The 18204-nt window shown below is 39.7% G+C and overlaps 1 protein-coding gene across 2 annotated transcripts in view; it reads left to right on the top strand.

The window, feature by feature from the left end:
• The first annotated feature begins 10674 nt into the window (after window positions 1–10674).
• Window positions 10675–18204, top strand: part of LOC127045648 (desmocollin-2-like) — a 39820-nt gene continuing 32290 nt past the window's right edge. For both annotated transcript variants that reach the window (XM_050941948.1, XM_050941949.1), the window contains exons 1-4: window positions 10675–10820; window positions 13859–13943; window positions 16604–16806; window positions 17315–17434. In XM_050941948.1, the coding sequence (XP_050797905.1) occupies window positions 10746–10820; window positions 13859–13943; window positions 16604–16806; window positions 17315–17434 (483 nt within the window). In that variant the 5' untranslated portion in view covers window positions 10675–10745. The remainder of the gene's footprint in view (window positions 10821–13858; window positions 13944–16603; window positions 16807–17314; window positions 17435–18204) is intronic.

Genomic DNA, 18204 nt, shown 5'->3' with positions numbered 1-18204 from the left:
ACAAGGTCCTGTGAGCAGATGAGAAACTCAGTGCTCATACCTAGAGACGAAATGTCTGATGGGGGAAGCCCTACTCAGTGACTGAAAAAAGGGACACAAAATTAACAAGTCTGGGTCAAATTATAATTATTTTGGTATGATCTTCAGTAAATTGATATGACTATAATGAAAGTCAGTGATGTTCATGGGATTTACAAGACTGTAAATTAGAACATTTGGTAATTTATATTTGAGATAGAATTAGTCTGGGGAATAGTATTTTACTGACATACATATTAAATTGTTATAAGGACTAGAGATAGTTATGTACAGTTAATCTACTGTATTTTAAAATAGGAACTACAATAAAAATACTGGTCCAGCTCACCCTCTACAATGTATACACTACAAGGAAGAAAACTCTGTGAATTTTCTTTTCAAGGTTACGGCCACATTTTCCTGCTAATGGAGTGGAGTTTCCAGCCACACACATATATAGGGCAGAAGCAACTCACAGTTGTGTCACTCATTTCTTTCATGAGTATCAACAGTAAGACTGCCCTTCCTACCCTCTATCTAATCTGACAAAATATTATGTGCAAGAGAAACAAGGTAGAGTTTCAGTGTTGATGTGATGTGAATAAAAAGGAGTCTTAAGAGTAATAAATGCAGCAGATGAAAGAAATGCTTAGTGAATAATTCTGTAACAATTGCCATCATACGAGTCTCTCATGTAATTTTAATATGCATCGTCATTTAAATGCCAAAATGTATGCAAAATAAAAATTCTACCATTATGAAGTCTGTAACAGAGCCTTTTAGATGAAGTTATAATTTAATTCTGCTGTTTTATTCCTTTTTAAAAAATAATTATCTTTTAACAATAATTTTCTCAGAATACATGAGTAAAAAAATACATAAGAAGCATATCACAGCACTAAATCCAGACTCACGTGTACGATTCTTTCAGCACAAAAAAGTTTAACTCTCCAGACTCGTAATACATACAATGCAGTAATAACTGAAGATTTGGTTCTTGTTAATACCATTAATTATCAGAGCCATCTTTTGTCCTTTCCTACCCATGCAGTGGTTCCTCAATTATTCTCCTCTTACATCGTCTCATGGGTGCACAGATGGCATGCAAAAAAATGAAGCATGAGGAGGAGACTAGAACACCAGAGGCAGAAATTGCACAGAGTCTGATATCTTACATCAAGAAGTTATTTTGAAATCTTATACGATAGCTGCAGTGAAAGCAAAGCACGCTTCTTCTCATCCACTAGAATGTCCAGGTAACACTGCTCTACAGCCAAAATGCTTCTGAAATAAATGTAGTCCAACTTTACTAATTCTGGGTCACTGAGAACGAAAATGATGCTTAAAATTGTTGATTGGCTCTAGTTTTCAAGATATGCTATTGGGTCAGTATATACGACCCTTGACTTGGGAATGGCGGAGGATAAGTGAGTTATAAAGGGAAGGGATCTCAATTTAAATCAGAAATGACTAAAATACATCTTTGACTGGATCTATGAATAAATCTATGACTGGCTTTGGACAGTACTTGCTTTTTAGGCAAAACAATGAATGATGCAATCTGAAGCTGGTATTGCGTCATACATGATATGAATTGCATCATGTTATTCCTAGAAGTCATGGATGATGCAATCATAACGAAGCTTACATCACTCTGCTGAACAAATTGCCCTAGATCAGCTCTAGAAATCATACAGTGTCGTGCTCTCTTCTTTGTCAGTGTTTGATTTTGCAAAGGGACACATTTCTGTTTAGCCAAAGTGAGCAGAGATGCCTCGTACTTGTGTGAACAGTGCAGATAACTTCTGCTATGTTTGTGGTGAAGTGACTTTTGCATCACAAAAGCGCAGTATAACCACTATGGTTAAGAAAGCCTATCACCTTTATTTTGGCTGCAAAATTGAAGATCAGGACAAGAGGTGGGCCCCACACATATGCTGCAACACTTGTGCAACAAATCTTCGCCAGTGGTTGAACAGGAAAAGGAAATCTATGCCTTTTGCAGTGCCAATGATTTGGAGAGAGCCAACAAATCATACCAACAATTGTTACTTCTGCATGGTGCCTCCAGTTGGGAAAGATGTGTCAAAGGAGAAAAAGTGGACTGTGCATTATCCAAACATTCCATCAGCTATACGCCCAGTACCCCACGGAGAAGGACTGTCGGCTCCTGATGCACCAGAATCATTCTCACTTGAGTCAGACGAAGAAGAGGAAGAGGATGAAACTTCTGGTCCTGAACCATCAGTGTCACAGGACCCACATTTTCTCCCATCCTCCTCCTCTGAACCACACCTTATAACACAAGGTGAACTGAATGACCTTGTCAGGGATTTGGAACTACCCAAGAGTAAGGCAGAGCTGTTGGGCTCCAGACTACAGCAGTGGAATCTCCTGGCAGGCTATCAGGGCAAATGGAGCCCATCAATGCTTGCAGACTATTGCTGGACAGTGACAAGAGATGCTCCATTTAATGAATACAAGAGACAAGCCAAGAAGCGCCGAGTAGACACTGAATAGGACTAAACTATGTACATAATAGTTTTTTGCCTTTTGTTTCATAATAAATTTTATTTATATAACCCTTTTGCTGATTTTTAAAGTGTTACATAAACAGGACAGGTGAAATATTATCATGTAAAGCAACCATAAACACATGAAAAGACCTAGGTTTACAATTTATGATTAAAACTCTACTATCTACACAATATACATAGACATAAAATGTAAAAACTTAAATATCTTAGAAACAGTAGCCAATCAGTTGTTTTAATTGTCATATTTGAATTCAGCACATCAAAATACATAATAAATATCACATTTTATCTTTGAAGCAGACGACTTCTCAAAAATTGTAGACCAGTGTAATCTTGACCAGAGAACTTGTTCCAAGTGGTAGTGTCAGGGTGACAACTTTTCTGGGATGAGTGTGTTAGGCCCAGGTTCAAAAATACATGTTTTTACAATAAAAGAACAGGAGTACTTGTGGCACCTTAGAGACTAATAAACTGGTTAGTCCCTAAGGTGCCACAAGTACTCCTGTTCTTTTTGTGGATACAGACTAACACTGCTGCTACTCTGAAACATGTTTTTACGATGTTATTTAATCACTTATCACCATGTATTTAATCCTCCTGTTCTTTGAATCAGGTTAGTGACATAATTGTGATGAGGCAGATTTAATATAATTTGAAGTCACAAAAATTCCCTTTCATTCTGGCTTTTGGCCTGAGCATGGCAGAGAGACTCGTCTAGTTTTGTTGGTGATGATTTCCTTCTAAAAATGGACTCATATCTGGAAGAATAAGAAGATACATCTACACACTCAAATGGTGTTATACAATGCTATTGTCTTTCTGACACTAGTGTATGCCTTGGAAATGTGGCTGATGGTGGATGTAATCAACAGGAAATGAAAACATTTCACCAGCTTTATTTAATAAGGATCTTGGGAATCCATTGGGGAGATCATCTAAACAATAAGAAAGTGCTGCATCAATGGGTTAGCAGACAGCAGACTCAATAATTAGATGGTGATGATTATGGTGGTGTGGTCATGTCATCAGGCTACCCTGTGGAAGAAGCACAAGGTATATCTTAGATTAGATTCCCACTGTGAAGAGGGAAAGAGAAGGGACTTATCATAGGATGAACTAAAAGAATATTGCCATCATGGAGATGAGGAAAGGTGGAGTTAGACAGCAATGGAAAAATTGGGTTGCCTCATATGTCACTAGGCACAATGAGATTTTAAATCTAAGTAAGTCATATCCAGTTGCTGATTCTTTTAAATGCACAGCTCAGCTCATATGCTTGCTATAAGATGGAAGTGATGAAAATGGCTAGAGGAAGTATTAAGGAGTTATGGTGGGAATGGAATCTGTTAAGGGGTCCACTCACCCTTTATCCAAAAGACTCATAATTAGGGGTGCTTTCGGACCCCTGATTGTTTGGATTATCAGGTGGCATTAGCAGCCAAAAACAATACCCAGTAAAGCAATTCCAATCATTTATTTCTGACAAAGGCCAATCTGCAGCTACTCATGCCGTTTTAGTCTCCAGATTGGATTATAACAATGTCCTGTACATAGGCTACCTTTGACAACTGCTCAGAGGCTACAGCTAGTACAGAATAAAGTTCTGACCTGTTTGATGAGAGAGCTATAGCAAATTAATTTCTGGATGGAACTGACTTTCTGTTTACTTCCAGGTCACATACATCTGTAAAGCCCTAAATAGTGAGGTGCTGACTACCTGAAGAATTGTGTCTCTACTGTATCTGCCACAAGTCAGCCTGGGAACTTCCGGTTTCTAGAAATGGGGACCTTCACTCTGGTTCTTCACTCTGGTATTCACTTCTCCCACTAGTCTAGTAGATTCCAAGTCAGCTGGCTTTCAAAGCATGGTTTAAAATCCATCCATCTTTTTTCTCAGGTCTTGCCTGAAAGGAGCATTTTTGAAGGTAGTATATTGTACAGTAATGAATAAGGTTCTTCCAGGGTTGAAACTGTTGAACAATTTCCACACTGTATGTTATATTCTTCAAGCAATTCAAATACTGTACAGAATCCAGATTCATGTTATAAAAAATGGTTTTCAGATACTGGAAATAAAATAATTTTGATAATATTCCTTTAAAATACATCTTCTTCAGTTGTTTTAAGTTCAGAAACTATTTTAAATTGTATTGGTAAAAAGACTCATAGACTTTAAGGCCAGAAGGGACAATCATGATAATTTAATCTGACATCTGGCACACTGCAGGTCATAGAATCTCACCCTGTAACAGACCCATAACCTCTGGCTGAGTTACTGAAGTCCTCAAATCATGATTAAAAGACTAAACGTTACAGAGAAGCCATCATTTACACTCATTTAAACCTGCAAGTGACACTATCTATTATTTCAATGACTAGGCACAATGAAGCACATATCTGTAATGATCTCATAATTCAAAGAGGTTTGGGTGAAAATCAGGTTTTGCTGTGACAAAAGGTATATTCATACCTGACATAATACACATTTTATCTTGGCAAATGGTGATTTTCATATGAAAATGTTGAGATAAATCACTAGGTAAAAACAAGAAAAGCTAGTTAAAGTATGCTTGGGTGTATCATTTTATTTAGGGAAAAGACTGATAAAACTTTGAAAAAAATATTAAACAAAAACTTTTTAATGAGAATAATTTTAAAATTAGACATTTTATTTAGACATTCTGGATGCTTTAGGTGGTTTCTTATGATAAAAAGAAAACATGCTGTAAAAGCATGGGCCATATACTGCAGTCTTACTCAGTCCAAATGTCAATTGGAAATGAGTGAAGTCTGAAGGATTTAAACCTTTTTTTAATAATTATTCTCACAATTAAAGCTGCATATCATCCCCTCTGATGGATTAATAAAGGCAGAGTTTGAAGAATTATTAGTTTCTTCAGGCCAGTCTCATTTATTAATTATATATCCTTCATAACTGAGTTCATGATATAAATTAACATTTGCCACATTCGACTCCCTTCAACATACAGAACAGTTCATAGTCTAATGCTTGGCAAAAGTATATCTCGTGACCCATATTTTAAAGTACACTAAATATGGCCTCTGGTGGACCACCAAGGGAGTGAGTTTCAGAGCAAGTAATGCTGCACCGAAAACATTCTGAGCTAGGTTCTCGGCTACTGCAATCAAGGAGCACACAGTGCCACTCAGAAGGGAAGATGCAAAGGTGGTCTCCAGCCCCCCACTCCAATCCTTGGCTTGTGGTATGTTGCTCTGATATTCCTAAATTACTTCAACCAGTCAGAACACTTGGAATTAGATTATATTCCAAGGGGCCCATGGAACAATTAGTAATCAGTGAAGCAAATGCCACATCCCTTTTTCCAAGACCATATGTCTATGCCACCAGGAGGAAGGAGGTGGTATTGGAGGTGCAACACTGGTTTTATACCAGTGGAGGATCCACCTTGGCCTAAAGCAAGGGTCGGCAACCTTTCAAAAGTAGTGTGCTGAGTCTTCATTTATTCACTCTAATTTAAGGTTTCGCGTGCCAGTAATATATTTTAACATTTTTAAAAGGTCTCTTACTAGAAGTCTATAATATATAACTAAACTATTGTTGTATGTAAAGTAAATAAGGTTTTTTAAAATGTTTAAGAAGCTTCTTTTAAAATTAAATAAAAATGCAGAGCCCCCTAGTCCGGTGGCCAGGACCTGGGCAGTGAGAGTGCCTCTGAAAATCAGCTCATGTGCCGCCTTTGCCACACGTGCCATAGGTTGCCTATCTCTGCCCTAAAGTGATCCTCTTGGGGCCATTTGAAGGGGCTCCATGCTCAGAATAGTGTGGTACAAAGTGCCAAACTTTACCCCAAGTTACGGGCCCCTGCCACTAGGCCTCAAAAATATACATCTAGTGACTTTCAACATAAGTGTACCAATTGATTGAAGCCACTGCAATGACACACAGGAAGAGAGACAGTAACTATAGTAGCCAGTTCATAAATTATATAGGGCATTATTGATTAAAAACCAATACCTTGACGTGCACTCAGAAGCTGATGGAAAGCTCATGTAGCGAATGGGACATTTTCAACTAGCTGAGACTTCAGAATGGTCTTCATCAGTAGCCACCTTGTGGTATTTCTTTCTGCAGCTGAAAAAGACATGAATGATTGTAGCAAATCCTGCCGGAACAGAGAAAGGAAGATGTTCCGAATTTTCCAATTGCTCTGCAGTTGGAATTGTCATTGATGGTAATGAAAATTCTGCAGAACCCTACAGTGACTCTAAGTGAACTTTCTATTGCCATAATTTTTAGTAACATGCTTTTGCTTACAGTTTGCAAGACAAGAAATATCTTAAAATGGTATTAAAACTGTAGTTAATGAAATTTTACTCTAAACTATTGCCCAAACTTAGTGTTTTTAGTTTATTTTAATACAAGTGCTATATTTGAATTTTTGTTTTGTTGAGAAAGTAAACACATACCAGAACAATTCCGCTTTTGGACTACTTACTTCAGTGACTAGTAAAGGGCATTTGAGGAAGTTGTTTGTGTTTCTTCTATTTTTCTTTAAGAACATAATGAAAATATACATTAATCCATATATACATTCAAACAAATTCTATAAATCTATTATTGAATCTATACTAAAAGGTACACCTTAAACAACTGTTTTGTTTTCAGGATACTGTTGCTGTAGGGTGCACATGGTATAATATTTTTCTTACTTTCTTTCTATTCAGACATCAACGTTTTCAGTGAAGGGATGAATCAGAACCTTTTTAAAGGTTTTGTAGAAACTGGAATGGTCAGATTTTTGGCGGGGGGGGGAGGAAGAGGAGGAGAAAATGCAATAAAATGTGGTAAGAGAAGCAGACTCCACCTTAGAGGAAAGAAATAGGGGACAGTCTGCAAGCAAAAGTTTAAGATGTGTGAGAAGAACCATGGATGAATTAAAGAGAAGTGAAAGTGAACAGAAGAAATAAAAATAAAAGAAAATAAGAAACCATTAAAGCCAGGAATAAATTGAGAAAAAAAGAAGCTGGCTGATCAAGAAAACAGACTGAAAGATCCATCTGTAGATATAAATGAGCTCCTAGTTACCTCATGTAGTGCTGAGCAGATGAAGGGCATGATTTACCTGTTTGTGAAATATTAAAATACAAACTATTTTTCTCCACCAACCCCAATGGAATTTTCTGTTTAAAATTTTTATCTGAGTCCAGTTGGCAAACAGATTTTGGAAAAATGGAACAGGCCTATTACTTTGCTGGCTCTCAGGGTTACTAGTCTGCCAGGAGAAACCAACCAACAGAAAACAATAATGATCTGTAGAAATGGAGACCAGTAGAAGAATTACAATAAAGTATACTGGGATTTCGATTAAGGGAGTATATTCTTATCTTAAAGACAGTACTTGTTAGCTTTGGTGAAGGGTAAATACATTCAGGATGGAAATATTTATGTAAATGTGATATGAGGGTTCAGGTTTTTAGCCACTCCTTCAGAATAAGGAGTTTGAATCACCCAGCTCTTGTTAACTGCACTGCTATGGATTTCTCCAGGCAAATATGCTGACACATAACTAAGGATTCAAAACTGCAATCCTTACTGTGGAGTATAATGCTTACTAATATGATTCACTTGGAGCATTACATTTGGAAATGTGTCATAATGGGTCCAAACTGTAGCCATATCCTGGCATTTTACCATGTCTGCAATTCTTTTGAAATGAATGAAAGTTGTGTAATTTTGATGGTAGGCTATGACCCATTAATATTCTGAAGGTTAGAATCGTACTGTAACTCATTCTAACATAATTACCATGGGACAATTGTGATTTTTGCCACAAGCCCTATGTATGGGGCAACACACAGCTATGCTGCCCCAGGAGCTGTCACAATCTGTTTCCCTGCTCCAGGGGGAATGTAACATGTGGCAGCCCTATACCTGGTGCTGTACATATTTCCTAGTGCAACTGTGTTGGCTGGTGCAAGGAAATGGAGTATTCCGTTCCTTGACAGCCACTCTCCACCCAAAATAACATATTATAAGGAATTCAGTGGTCCTGATGAAGTTTCATGTCTCTCCATGCTGTCATTCAGTTTGAATAGATGGCACAGAGTAGTAAAAAGAGCTTGATGCCTCCATGGGCATGTAGAATAGGTCATGCTTTGGCCCTATATTTGCCTTAAAGATAGAGGGAACTGACAGGATATGTTTATTGAACAAAAAGGGGGAAAGCTCTCAGTTCCTAAATGTTAGCTCCTGAATTCCAGTTTCCCGGCACACGTATTCGACAGAAAAATGTCATTAGCAATATTATTAAATACAGAAAAATCAGTAATGAAAATGCATGGTATAGATGACATGACCTGTCAGTAGGTCAGTTCTTTTCTGCTTATTTCACTTAGGGGCAGATTCTACAAGGCTGTGCAGAAATCCCATACATCAGACCTATAATAGCAGCAAAGAATCCTGTGGCACCTTATAGACTAACAGACGTTTTGGAGCATGAGCTTTTGTGAGTGAATACCCACTTCGTCAGATGCAGACGAAGTGGGTATTCACCCAGGAAAGCTCATGCTCCAAAACGCCCGTTAGTCTATAAGGTGCCACAGGATTCTTTGCTGCTTTTACAGATCCAGACTAACACGGCTACTCCTCTGATACTAGACCTTTAATGTACAAGGTGAGGGATAATCAGGGCTTTAACTGAAAGGACAAACTGGAAGCAAAGTAGACTGAAAGATGGTTAGGCTTGGTCTACACAAGGCATTTATGTTGACATCACTACACCACTCAGGGTGTGGAAAATCCACACCCTTGAGTGACGTAGTTATAGCAGTCTAACCCCTGGTGTAGACAGTGGTACATCAACAGGAGAAATTCTCCTGTAGGCACAGGCAGCATCTTCACCAAGCACCACAGCAGTGCAGTAAATGTATACAAGCCCCTAGGTTCAACAGGACAATATCATATTAAAAAAGTTTGTGAGCTTCTTTCAATTAACTTATAATACCTCGCAGCTCTTTAGAAGAGAAACTGAATGTATTTAAAAATAATTTACTTTTCACTATTTAAGTAGTTTGTTTACTTTTTGTATCTCGCTCAGTTTGGACAACAAAACACAAAACCCATCTTCTCCTTTGTTTCTGGTCAGTTTCATTTTGTTTAACATTGCAATACTCAGTTGGGGGGGATTTTTTTTTTAAATCACTGTTCATTTGACTATTTAAAACCATCACAGAAATACTCAGCATTGCCAGCTGTTGCTTTTTCTTCACTTCCCAGGCTCTGGAATAATGTAATTAAGTGAGACTCTCAAGTTTTCTCTTAAAGAAAAGAAAGAAATCTAGACAGCTCGGTTGCTTGAAAATGTGAACTCTACATGAAATAAAAATCAGAAACCCAATAAAAAAGAACCATAAACATTTTAAAAAACCTAAACTCCTCATCATTTTAAAGCTCGTTTTGTGACTTGCGAGGCTGCACTAACACGCCCTCCGCTGCGGGAGATTTGGGGCTGAAAACAGCGGCTCGCGCTGAACTATGAACGCTCCCAGGCTTCTGTCAACTTCCCCAAGCTCACCTGCAAAGCCGCCTCCCTCCCCCCCGAAGGCAGCCTGAGCTCCGGGCCCCCGCGTCTCGGCTCCGGCTGCCCACCAGGGCTGCGTCTTTGCCTGCTCCCCCGCGTGCCCGGGGGCGGATTTCACTCGCTCTCTGGGGAAATGAATCCGAGCTCGTAGGGCGGCCCCCTCCCCCCGGGGACAACCAGCCCCCCCCAGCTGGGCGGGGGAAGGGCGCTGCGCCGAGCCCGCCCGCAGCCAGGGTGGGGAAGCCGGTCCAGGCAAGCGGAGCTCAGGTGCGCCTGGCGCCTCCCTCTCCGTGCGCCGCTACGCCCAGCGCTGGGGCCGGGCAGTGGGCGGAGGAGGGGAAGCGGCGCCCGGCCCGACCTGGCCGGCGGAGGAGGGGGCTGGCCGAGAAGGGAGTTGCCTGGCCCAGGCGAGGAGCAGAGCAAACATTTCAAGTCCCTGCGAGGAGCCGCACGGCGCGTCTGCCGCTGCGCCCCGCCCGCCCCAAGAGAAAGAGGGAAAGGAAAGTAGCCACCGCCTCTCGCCGCCGCCTTCCCGCTCGCCACCGCACCGGCGGCAGCAGCAGCCTCGTCCCCTGCTCCTCCGCGGCCGCGCTCAGCCAGCAGCCTCCGCCGCCCCCAGCCGCTCGCCATGGTCCCCGCCGCAACCCGCCACGGGGGCTCGCTCTGCAGAACCGCCTGGCTGCAGCTCCTCTTCGGCCTCGTGGTGAGTGTGGCCGGGCCGAGCAGCGCAGCGCAGCGCAGCGCCTCTTCCCTGCCCGCGGCGCTCTGCGGGCGGCTCCCCGCTGGGAAGAGCTCGGGGCCACCCGCGCAGGGTACGGTCCGCAGTCCTGCCCCGCGCGGTTTGGGAGAGACCGCAAGCAGCGGCGCGGGGAAAGGTGGTGTTCCGCCCCGGGCTCGGGCGGTTGTACTTGTGTGTGTCTGGGGTAGGTTTCCCCCAGAGATGCGGTGATTTGGTTTGTCTGCATCAGTCGGAGCTGCCTCGTTTTTCTCTTTGGAAGAAACCAAAGGTAGTGAGCGGCAGTGAAAGGTTAACCGAGAGTGCGCGCCTGCTGGTTATTGAATAAGTTGCACTAAAAAAAAGTGAAACTTTGCTTTAGATGCAAAGTCTAGATTCAGAAAAAACAACTTCCCCCTCTTAACAACCCCGCCCCTCCCCCTAAAAACACTTTCCTGAATTCATTTAAACCTTTTTGGGTCCTAGTTGTCAGGGAAGGCTTGTTGGAGTTCATTCCTGGCTCTTCTCTCTCTCTCTCTCGCTCTCACTTTTTAAAAACTAGTTATTTATATTTTGGTAGGGCTTAGTAACCTTGGCCCCTTTTACATTAACTGTTACAATAGTGCCTTCGGGCACTTTATTTTATGTCCTGGAAGGAATATCATGTTGTATGGTGAAGAGGATATGTGCTTTTCTGGTAGGAAATCCTTATTTACTTGAACTTCAGAAAAGGAAGACTAGATGAGTCAGAAAAATTAAATTGACTTTGGTGCTTTGTCATCTACATCGATAGATCTGTTTAGCCCAATTGCCCAAAATGGTGCTTGTAGTTTTTTGTTTTGTGTGGTTTTTTTTTGTTGTTAAGTGGTGTTTCTTGATTAGGGGGCTCTCAGACTAGACATACTTTGAGTAGGTGATTGGACTAAATGACCTCCTGAGGTCTCTTCCAACCCTAATATTCTGTTGTTCTACAGGTTATTACAGCAGTAAAGGATTATCGTTAATAAAGATATTTATTATTCATCAATAAATAGGTATGAAAAGGAAAGAGTCTTTGTTATATTTATAAAAGTCAAATTCAGTTATTCATCTGAAGCCAAATCCTGCTCACCGTGCTCACACAAGTACTCTTATTTCCTTCAGCGGGTCCATGCATTGGAGGGTGAACAGCTTTTGGCCCATTTCAATGCAGGGTAACAAATCTATTTTTACCCATATATAATTATCAGCCCTGACCAATTCTATTTGCCTTCAGGAAAACAGCTCTTTTTAATGAGTGAGTAAAGTAACAGCTTGACCACCCCCCCATTATCATAATCAGAGTAAAGAATACGTGAGTGGATTGTCCCTGTGTAAGTAAATTTTCAATACTATTGCCAGGCAAAATTGATTATTTTTATATATAATGAACTCAGTCTTGGAAACGTCTCACAAAAGCTTACCTGCTCAGACACAATCCATTTAGTTACCCTTACTGTAGTTTCGATGAATGGAGTGAGAAAAGCCATGCTAATTGTACTTTACTCACCAATCCAATTAAAGAAAACAAAATTCCCCTGCCTTCTCTTGCACCCCCCAATAAACAAACAAAACTCAACATAACAAATACTCCTTATATAATTCAAGTATAGGCACCTGTGTCATATGTACATTCAGAGCATATTGAACACTTATATTTACCAACAGGTCTATTCTTAGCTTTCTCGTATATAGTACTTCCATAACTCTTCATATTAGCATAAGACTAAACTCATTGATTAATGTTTTGAAATAACATTTCATTGGCCTAGAAAAACTCCTTAACTATGTCTGGTTATATTGTGTGTTATTTTTAATTTAAAAAACAAACAAACAAAGAGTTGCTTCCCCACCCCACCCCCCCCAGGAGAGAGAGGGAAGTTTTGTAAGGATTAATTACTTTTATGAGTAGCCCAAATGTTAGCTGGGAAATGAATAGTGATTTCAGTTACATGGTTGAGATTCATGAAAGGATGTGAACAACAGAAATAATTTAAATAGGAAAAGCAGCTTTTACTGATGCATATACAATATTTTAATTATCTTAAATGCTGTGGTTATCCAGAGTGTTTCAGAATTAATCCGTTTTAAAATCGTGATTGGCTAGAATTTCAAAGACTGCTTGATTTTTAAACTTGGAATAAGGAGCCACTATGCCTCCATTTCATTTTATAAAATGTGGTTATTATTTATCAGCTGCAGTTGGGCATTTTGAAGTTTGAAGCCCCAATTCTGTAATGCAATATATGTAAGTTGACAGACCTCAGCACATATTTGGAGCCTTATTTAAATCAGATGCAACTGAAGGATCTGGGGCTTAAGTAGTTTTAGTAAAGTACTTTTGAAGATTCAAATTGATATGTACATGCCAAGTATTATATGACATTAATAAAATATTTATTCCTTTAAGCATTACAAATCAATGCAACCCTATAGAAATAAACTTCATGACTTGCTGAGTCTTAATTCTTAGTACACTTCATCCATGGAGTCCAAAGTGCTCTTTAAGGGAAGATACATTTTTATTTTCCAACTTCAAAATGTGGTTAAGTGGGAGGCTGAGTGTAATCCTGACTCTGCTGAAGTCAATAGGAGTTCTGCCATTGATGTCAGTGGGACCAGCATTTCAATCACAGGTTAAATGTCTTTGCTGAAGTCACACAAATCATGGTGAGAGTCAAGAACAGACCCTGCATCTTCTGAGTTTTATCCCTATACATTATGCCACAGTGCTTTCCTGTCATTTGTAAATGATACTTTCTAGGTTGTTAAGCTGGACTGTTTAAAAAACAAAACAAAAAACCTCCCTGTATGTCTCAGTAGTACTCCTGTAACTTGAAATCAGTCACCAAAATATGTAATACATGTTTCAACTCTACCTGTTGGTGTTCTTTAACATGACTAAAAATCTAGCTACTGTATACTTTTTATACCATGATTTCAAACAATGTTTAAAAATACTTTCACAACAAGGGTGATTATTCTTTTTTGTTTTCTTTCCTTTTCAGGTATTGAGTTTGTTGTGTGAAGCTTGCAAGAAAGTCACTTTTAATGTTCCTTCTAAATTAGAGGCTGAAACATTAGTTGGCAGAGGTGAGAAGCTTCAAGAGGTCCTTCAAAACTCTACATCATCATTTCAGCATTTCTGTAGCTGCTTTTACAGTGAAGGGGAGATACTGATTTATTTTGTAATACAATTTATTGCAGTTGGGACAACACCCAGTTAGTTAAATTCAACTGCATATTGGATTAGCCTTTTACTGAAGGATTTGCTGTGTTTCGTTATACATTTTAATGTTGCTCACCAGCAGCGTATGCACATTTTATTCTTTTTATAACAAATTACTAGCAGATTTTTTTTTTTTTTTGGATTCAAGGCAGAAGTTTTGCAAACATTTTTCTAACTTGAATGCCTAAAGATATGTATCTTAAAAAAAATCTAAATATGTGGTATAATCCTCGCAAGTGCTAAATGCTCACAGTTACATAGAAGGAATATATTTTCTATAGTTAGGGCCCTACCAAATTTACAGCCATGAAAAACATGTGTCAGACTGTGAAATTTGATCTTTTGTGTGCTTTTACCCTATACTGTACAGATTTCATGGAGGAGACCAGTGTTTCTCAAATTGGGGGTCCTGACCTAAAAGGAAGTTGCAGGGGGATCATAGTATTGCCTCCCTTACTTCTGCGCTGTCCTCAGAGCTGAGCAGCCGGAGAGAGGCGGCTGCTGACCAAGGGCCCAGCTCTGCAGGTCGCAGTGAAGAGGTAAGGGTTACAATACCATACCATACCATGCCATCCTTTCTTCTGCACTCCTACTGGCGGTGGCTCTGCCTTCGGAGCAGGGCTCCTGACCAGCAGCCACCGCTCTCCAGCTGCCCAGCTCTGCAGGCAGCGCTGCCGCCAGCAGCAGTGCAGAAGTAAAAGTAGCAGTACTGCAACCCCCACCCCCTACAATAACCTTGAGCTCCGCTTCCTCCCCCCACACTCCTTTTTGGGTCAGGACCTCTACAATTACAACACCATGAAGTATCAGATTTCAATAGGTGAAATCATGAAAATTTATGATTTTTAAAATCCTGCGACCGTGAAATTGACCAAAATGGACCGTGAATTTGGTAGAGCCCCATAGTATTTAACTTGGATTGTTTTAAAAAAACCACCACCACCAGATTTTCCTGTGTCATTGACGTATGAACACATGAAATCACTTATGGCCAAATCCTCAGCTGTGGTTGTGAAGTATTGAGTGCAATATTCAGGAGAAAAGTTCCTTAATCCTCGGGCTGTTCTGTACTGGGTTGAGAAGCCCAAGTTTAAGCAATTTGACAGGGATTAGGGAAGCCCAGACAACACCCTCTTTTTCCAGATTAGTCTCCTGTGGCAGGCTCTGGGAAGGGTGTGATGTAGGAGTTGCTACAGAGGCTCTGTGCCACCTGAGGATCTTCCTACACAATGGAGATCCTCTGAGAGCTGAATCTGAGGCTGTCTTATACCAGTATTGGCACAGTTTTGGAGTATGATCCAGAGCAGTGACCCTAGTCTCTACTGAATGAACAGTAGATTTTTATCCCATCACAGTCTGTTGAGTGTTCATTAATCAAGACTACCCTTAAAATGAGGGTGAATAAAAAGGACATGCAATGGAGAAGCTAACCTTAATGTCAGTTGTTTATAATGAAAATCTGTGCAACTGATCATTGTGTATTTTGTATGAGGGAGGTGGGTATGTATCTTATTTTAACTTGAACGAATATGAAAGTAATTCATTTAATTTAACTTTATTCAGGAAGAATATATCAAAAAGTTTTAACCATAAAAGACTACTAAACGGAAGAATTTTATACAATGCATCTGTTTGTCTGCAAACATTTATCCATGCCATTGTAGCCTGAATGTTGTTTCTTAACATTTTATTGAGAAAGGGTGCTGTTTTTGTTGTAATACAACTGGTGCCTCATAGCACAATAGTAAAATAAGCAAGGATTTTCCCCCACAATTGCTAAGTTCTGTATGATTTTATTATCCTACAGGATATAACAATACACAGAGCTGTTCAGTACTAGGAATAGCACTGACTTACCTTGTCGCAGAGGCAGAATTCATATTCAAGTGCTCACTTATGGGAAAGCAGTGCCATTAGCAAACGAAGGAAAATTCCATGGTGTCTTGAATGCTGACCAATAAGGGGTATTATTTGCTGAAATGCTCGGTAATAATGTCTGAACATTCAATAGTAAGGCAGGCTGTTTTTAAGAAGAGAAAGGAACACTGTCAAATTATCCCCTCAGTGGTTATACTTAGGAAACACTGAGATGTAATCTGTTTTTATGAATAAGTTTGTCTGCCCATACTGGAAAAAATCCTGATCCCATTGACATGTGTTGGAATCTTGCCAATGTCTTCAATGGAGAAAAGATTTCACCCACCGTCTTGTAGCAGAATTATTTATGTACATGGGTGATGGCACTATTTTAGGAAAGGTAAGCACTTTGCGGGGCAAAAAATACACAAGAAGAATTATATGACTTCGGGAAACATTAGTCACCACAATTAAACCATTCCCCCCGCCCCCCGATAGTGTATTTGTGAAGTACTCACTATGGCCAAATATCCTTTGGCAAATGGCTTAATGTGCTTATAAATATAAATATGTGCTTTATAAATATAAACCAAACTTTAGGCATGTAAGTTTGAAAACATTTGTCTTTTTGTGACTTGAGAGAATCTTTGAAATTTCTTTCTTGCAGTAAATCTGAAAGAGTGCCTTAAGTCCGCAGAACATATCAGTTCAAGTGATCCTGACTTTAGAATTCTAGAAGATGGTTCTGTGTATACAACAAATATCATTTCTTTACCTTCTGAAGAAAAGACTTTTACCATATTACTCAAGGACATTCAAAGACATGAAGAAAAGAAGATACATGTCAATTTGTTAGTTCATCAAAAAAAGGTAGGCTCACAATTGCTTCAGACATTTTAATTTTTAGAAACTGACTTTTTATCACCTGGTTTCTCATTGTGTAAAAGTTGTTTAACTCTTAAAATGATCAGGCATAGCTATTGTATTGTGTACTTTTAATTTAGCAATATCTAATAAGTGCATAGGTTTTAAATTTTCAGGACTCCTTGACATGGCAAAGGCTGGAAATTATGACCTTTTCCAGGGCATTAAGATTTAGAAAAGCAAATTTTAAGCAATTTTAAAACTTCATGAGCACTGTATATTGATAGGAAGTATTAAAATAATGAGTATTGCACAGGGCTAAAGAATTCTCAAGACACTAGGATTAAGTGGAATAGTGAAAAAATGTAAAAGAGCAAAAACTGGTCCTTAAGATTTGGAGGGAGTTCTGAAAAATCTGTGAAGGGGAAAATGAGGGGAAGCAAACAAGAATGTAAACTTTAACAATTTATGGGTGATCTTTATTTAATGATTTCTTTTGGCCTTCTAAATCCAGACACATAAGACAAGACATGCTAGAGATACAGTGCTCCGGCGAACCAAAAGAAGGTGGGCTCCTATCCCATCCTCTATGATGGAGAACTCTCTTGGACCTTTTCCAATGCAAATTCAACAGGTACATTTTATACACCAGCTATTTTTATAATGTGAGTTACTTTCCTATCTGACCAGTACAAAATACTGTAAGCCACTGCCTTTGGATTCAGATGGCAGCTTAGCAAAAAAGTGAAGAAAACCAACTAAATTATTGTTTTAGAAGAGCAGCGGTGAATCGATAGTAACTGCTTTTCAGAACAAATAATATGATCATGTCACTGAAGACTGTAGCATGCATATATATAAAGGGGCCAAATTAAGGATGCACAGGCAGTTACCAGTCTGTAAAGGACCGAGTGCTTCTTGCATGCCTAGTAAAGTAGGAGTGTGAGGTTTCGCTCAGTAATAAAGGCTGTGAACTGTGCAAAGTTATTAACATCGGCCTTGCCCAGCACTTCTTCGCCAAGGCGAAAGAGGAGAGATGCTGCTGCTGTATTTATGTTCTGTCTGGAGCACTAGCGCTCTGCCTACTATGTAGGAGACTGGGTGGGGCCTGGAAACATGTTCGTTGCAGTAGCCATGGAGATCTGTGGGTCTGGAGCACGCTTATTGCACTTCTGGAGTTTTTAGCAGCATTCCTTTTAAAAAGTTCTACTTGTGTATAAATGCTACTATTTAGAGGCTTATAATGGGGTGAAATCTGGGTGGATTTTTGAGGACAAGAAAAAAGGCATCTTACTGACCTCAGTGGTATCCCCTTGCCAACTATCAAGTCCCTGCTCTCAAGAAATCTAGAAGCTTCTTTCTTTGAAGAAACTTTGTAGTAAGAACTAACAGTGGCAAAAAAAC

This window comes from Gopherus flavomarginatus, chromosome 2, assembly GCF_025201925.1.
Source record: "Gopherus flavomarginatus isolate rGopFla2 chromosome 2, rGopFla2.mat.asm, whole genome shotgun sequence".
Lineage (NCBI taxonomy): Eukaryota > Metazoa > Chordata > Testudines > Testudinidae > Gopherus > Gopherus flavomarginatus.
The sequence above is the reverse complement of the archived record's forward strand: the minus strand, read 5'-3'. Positions and strand labels throughout refer to the sequence as shown.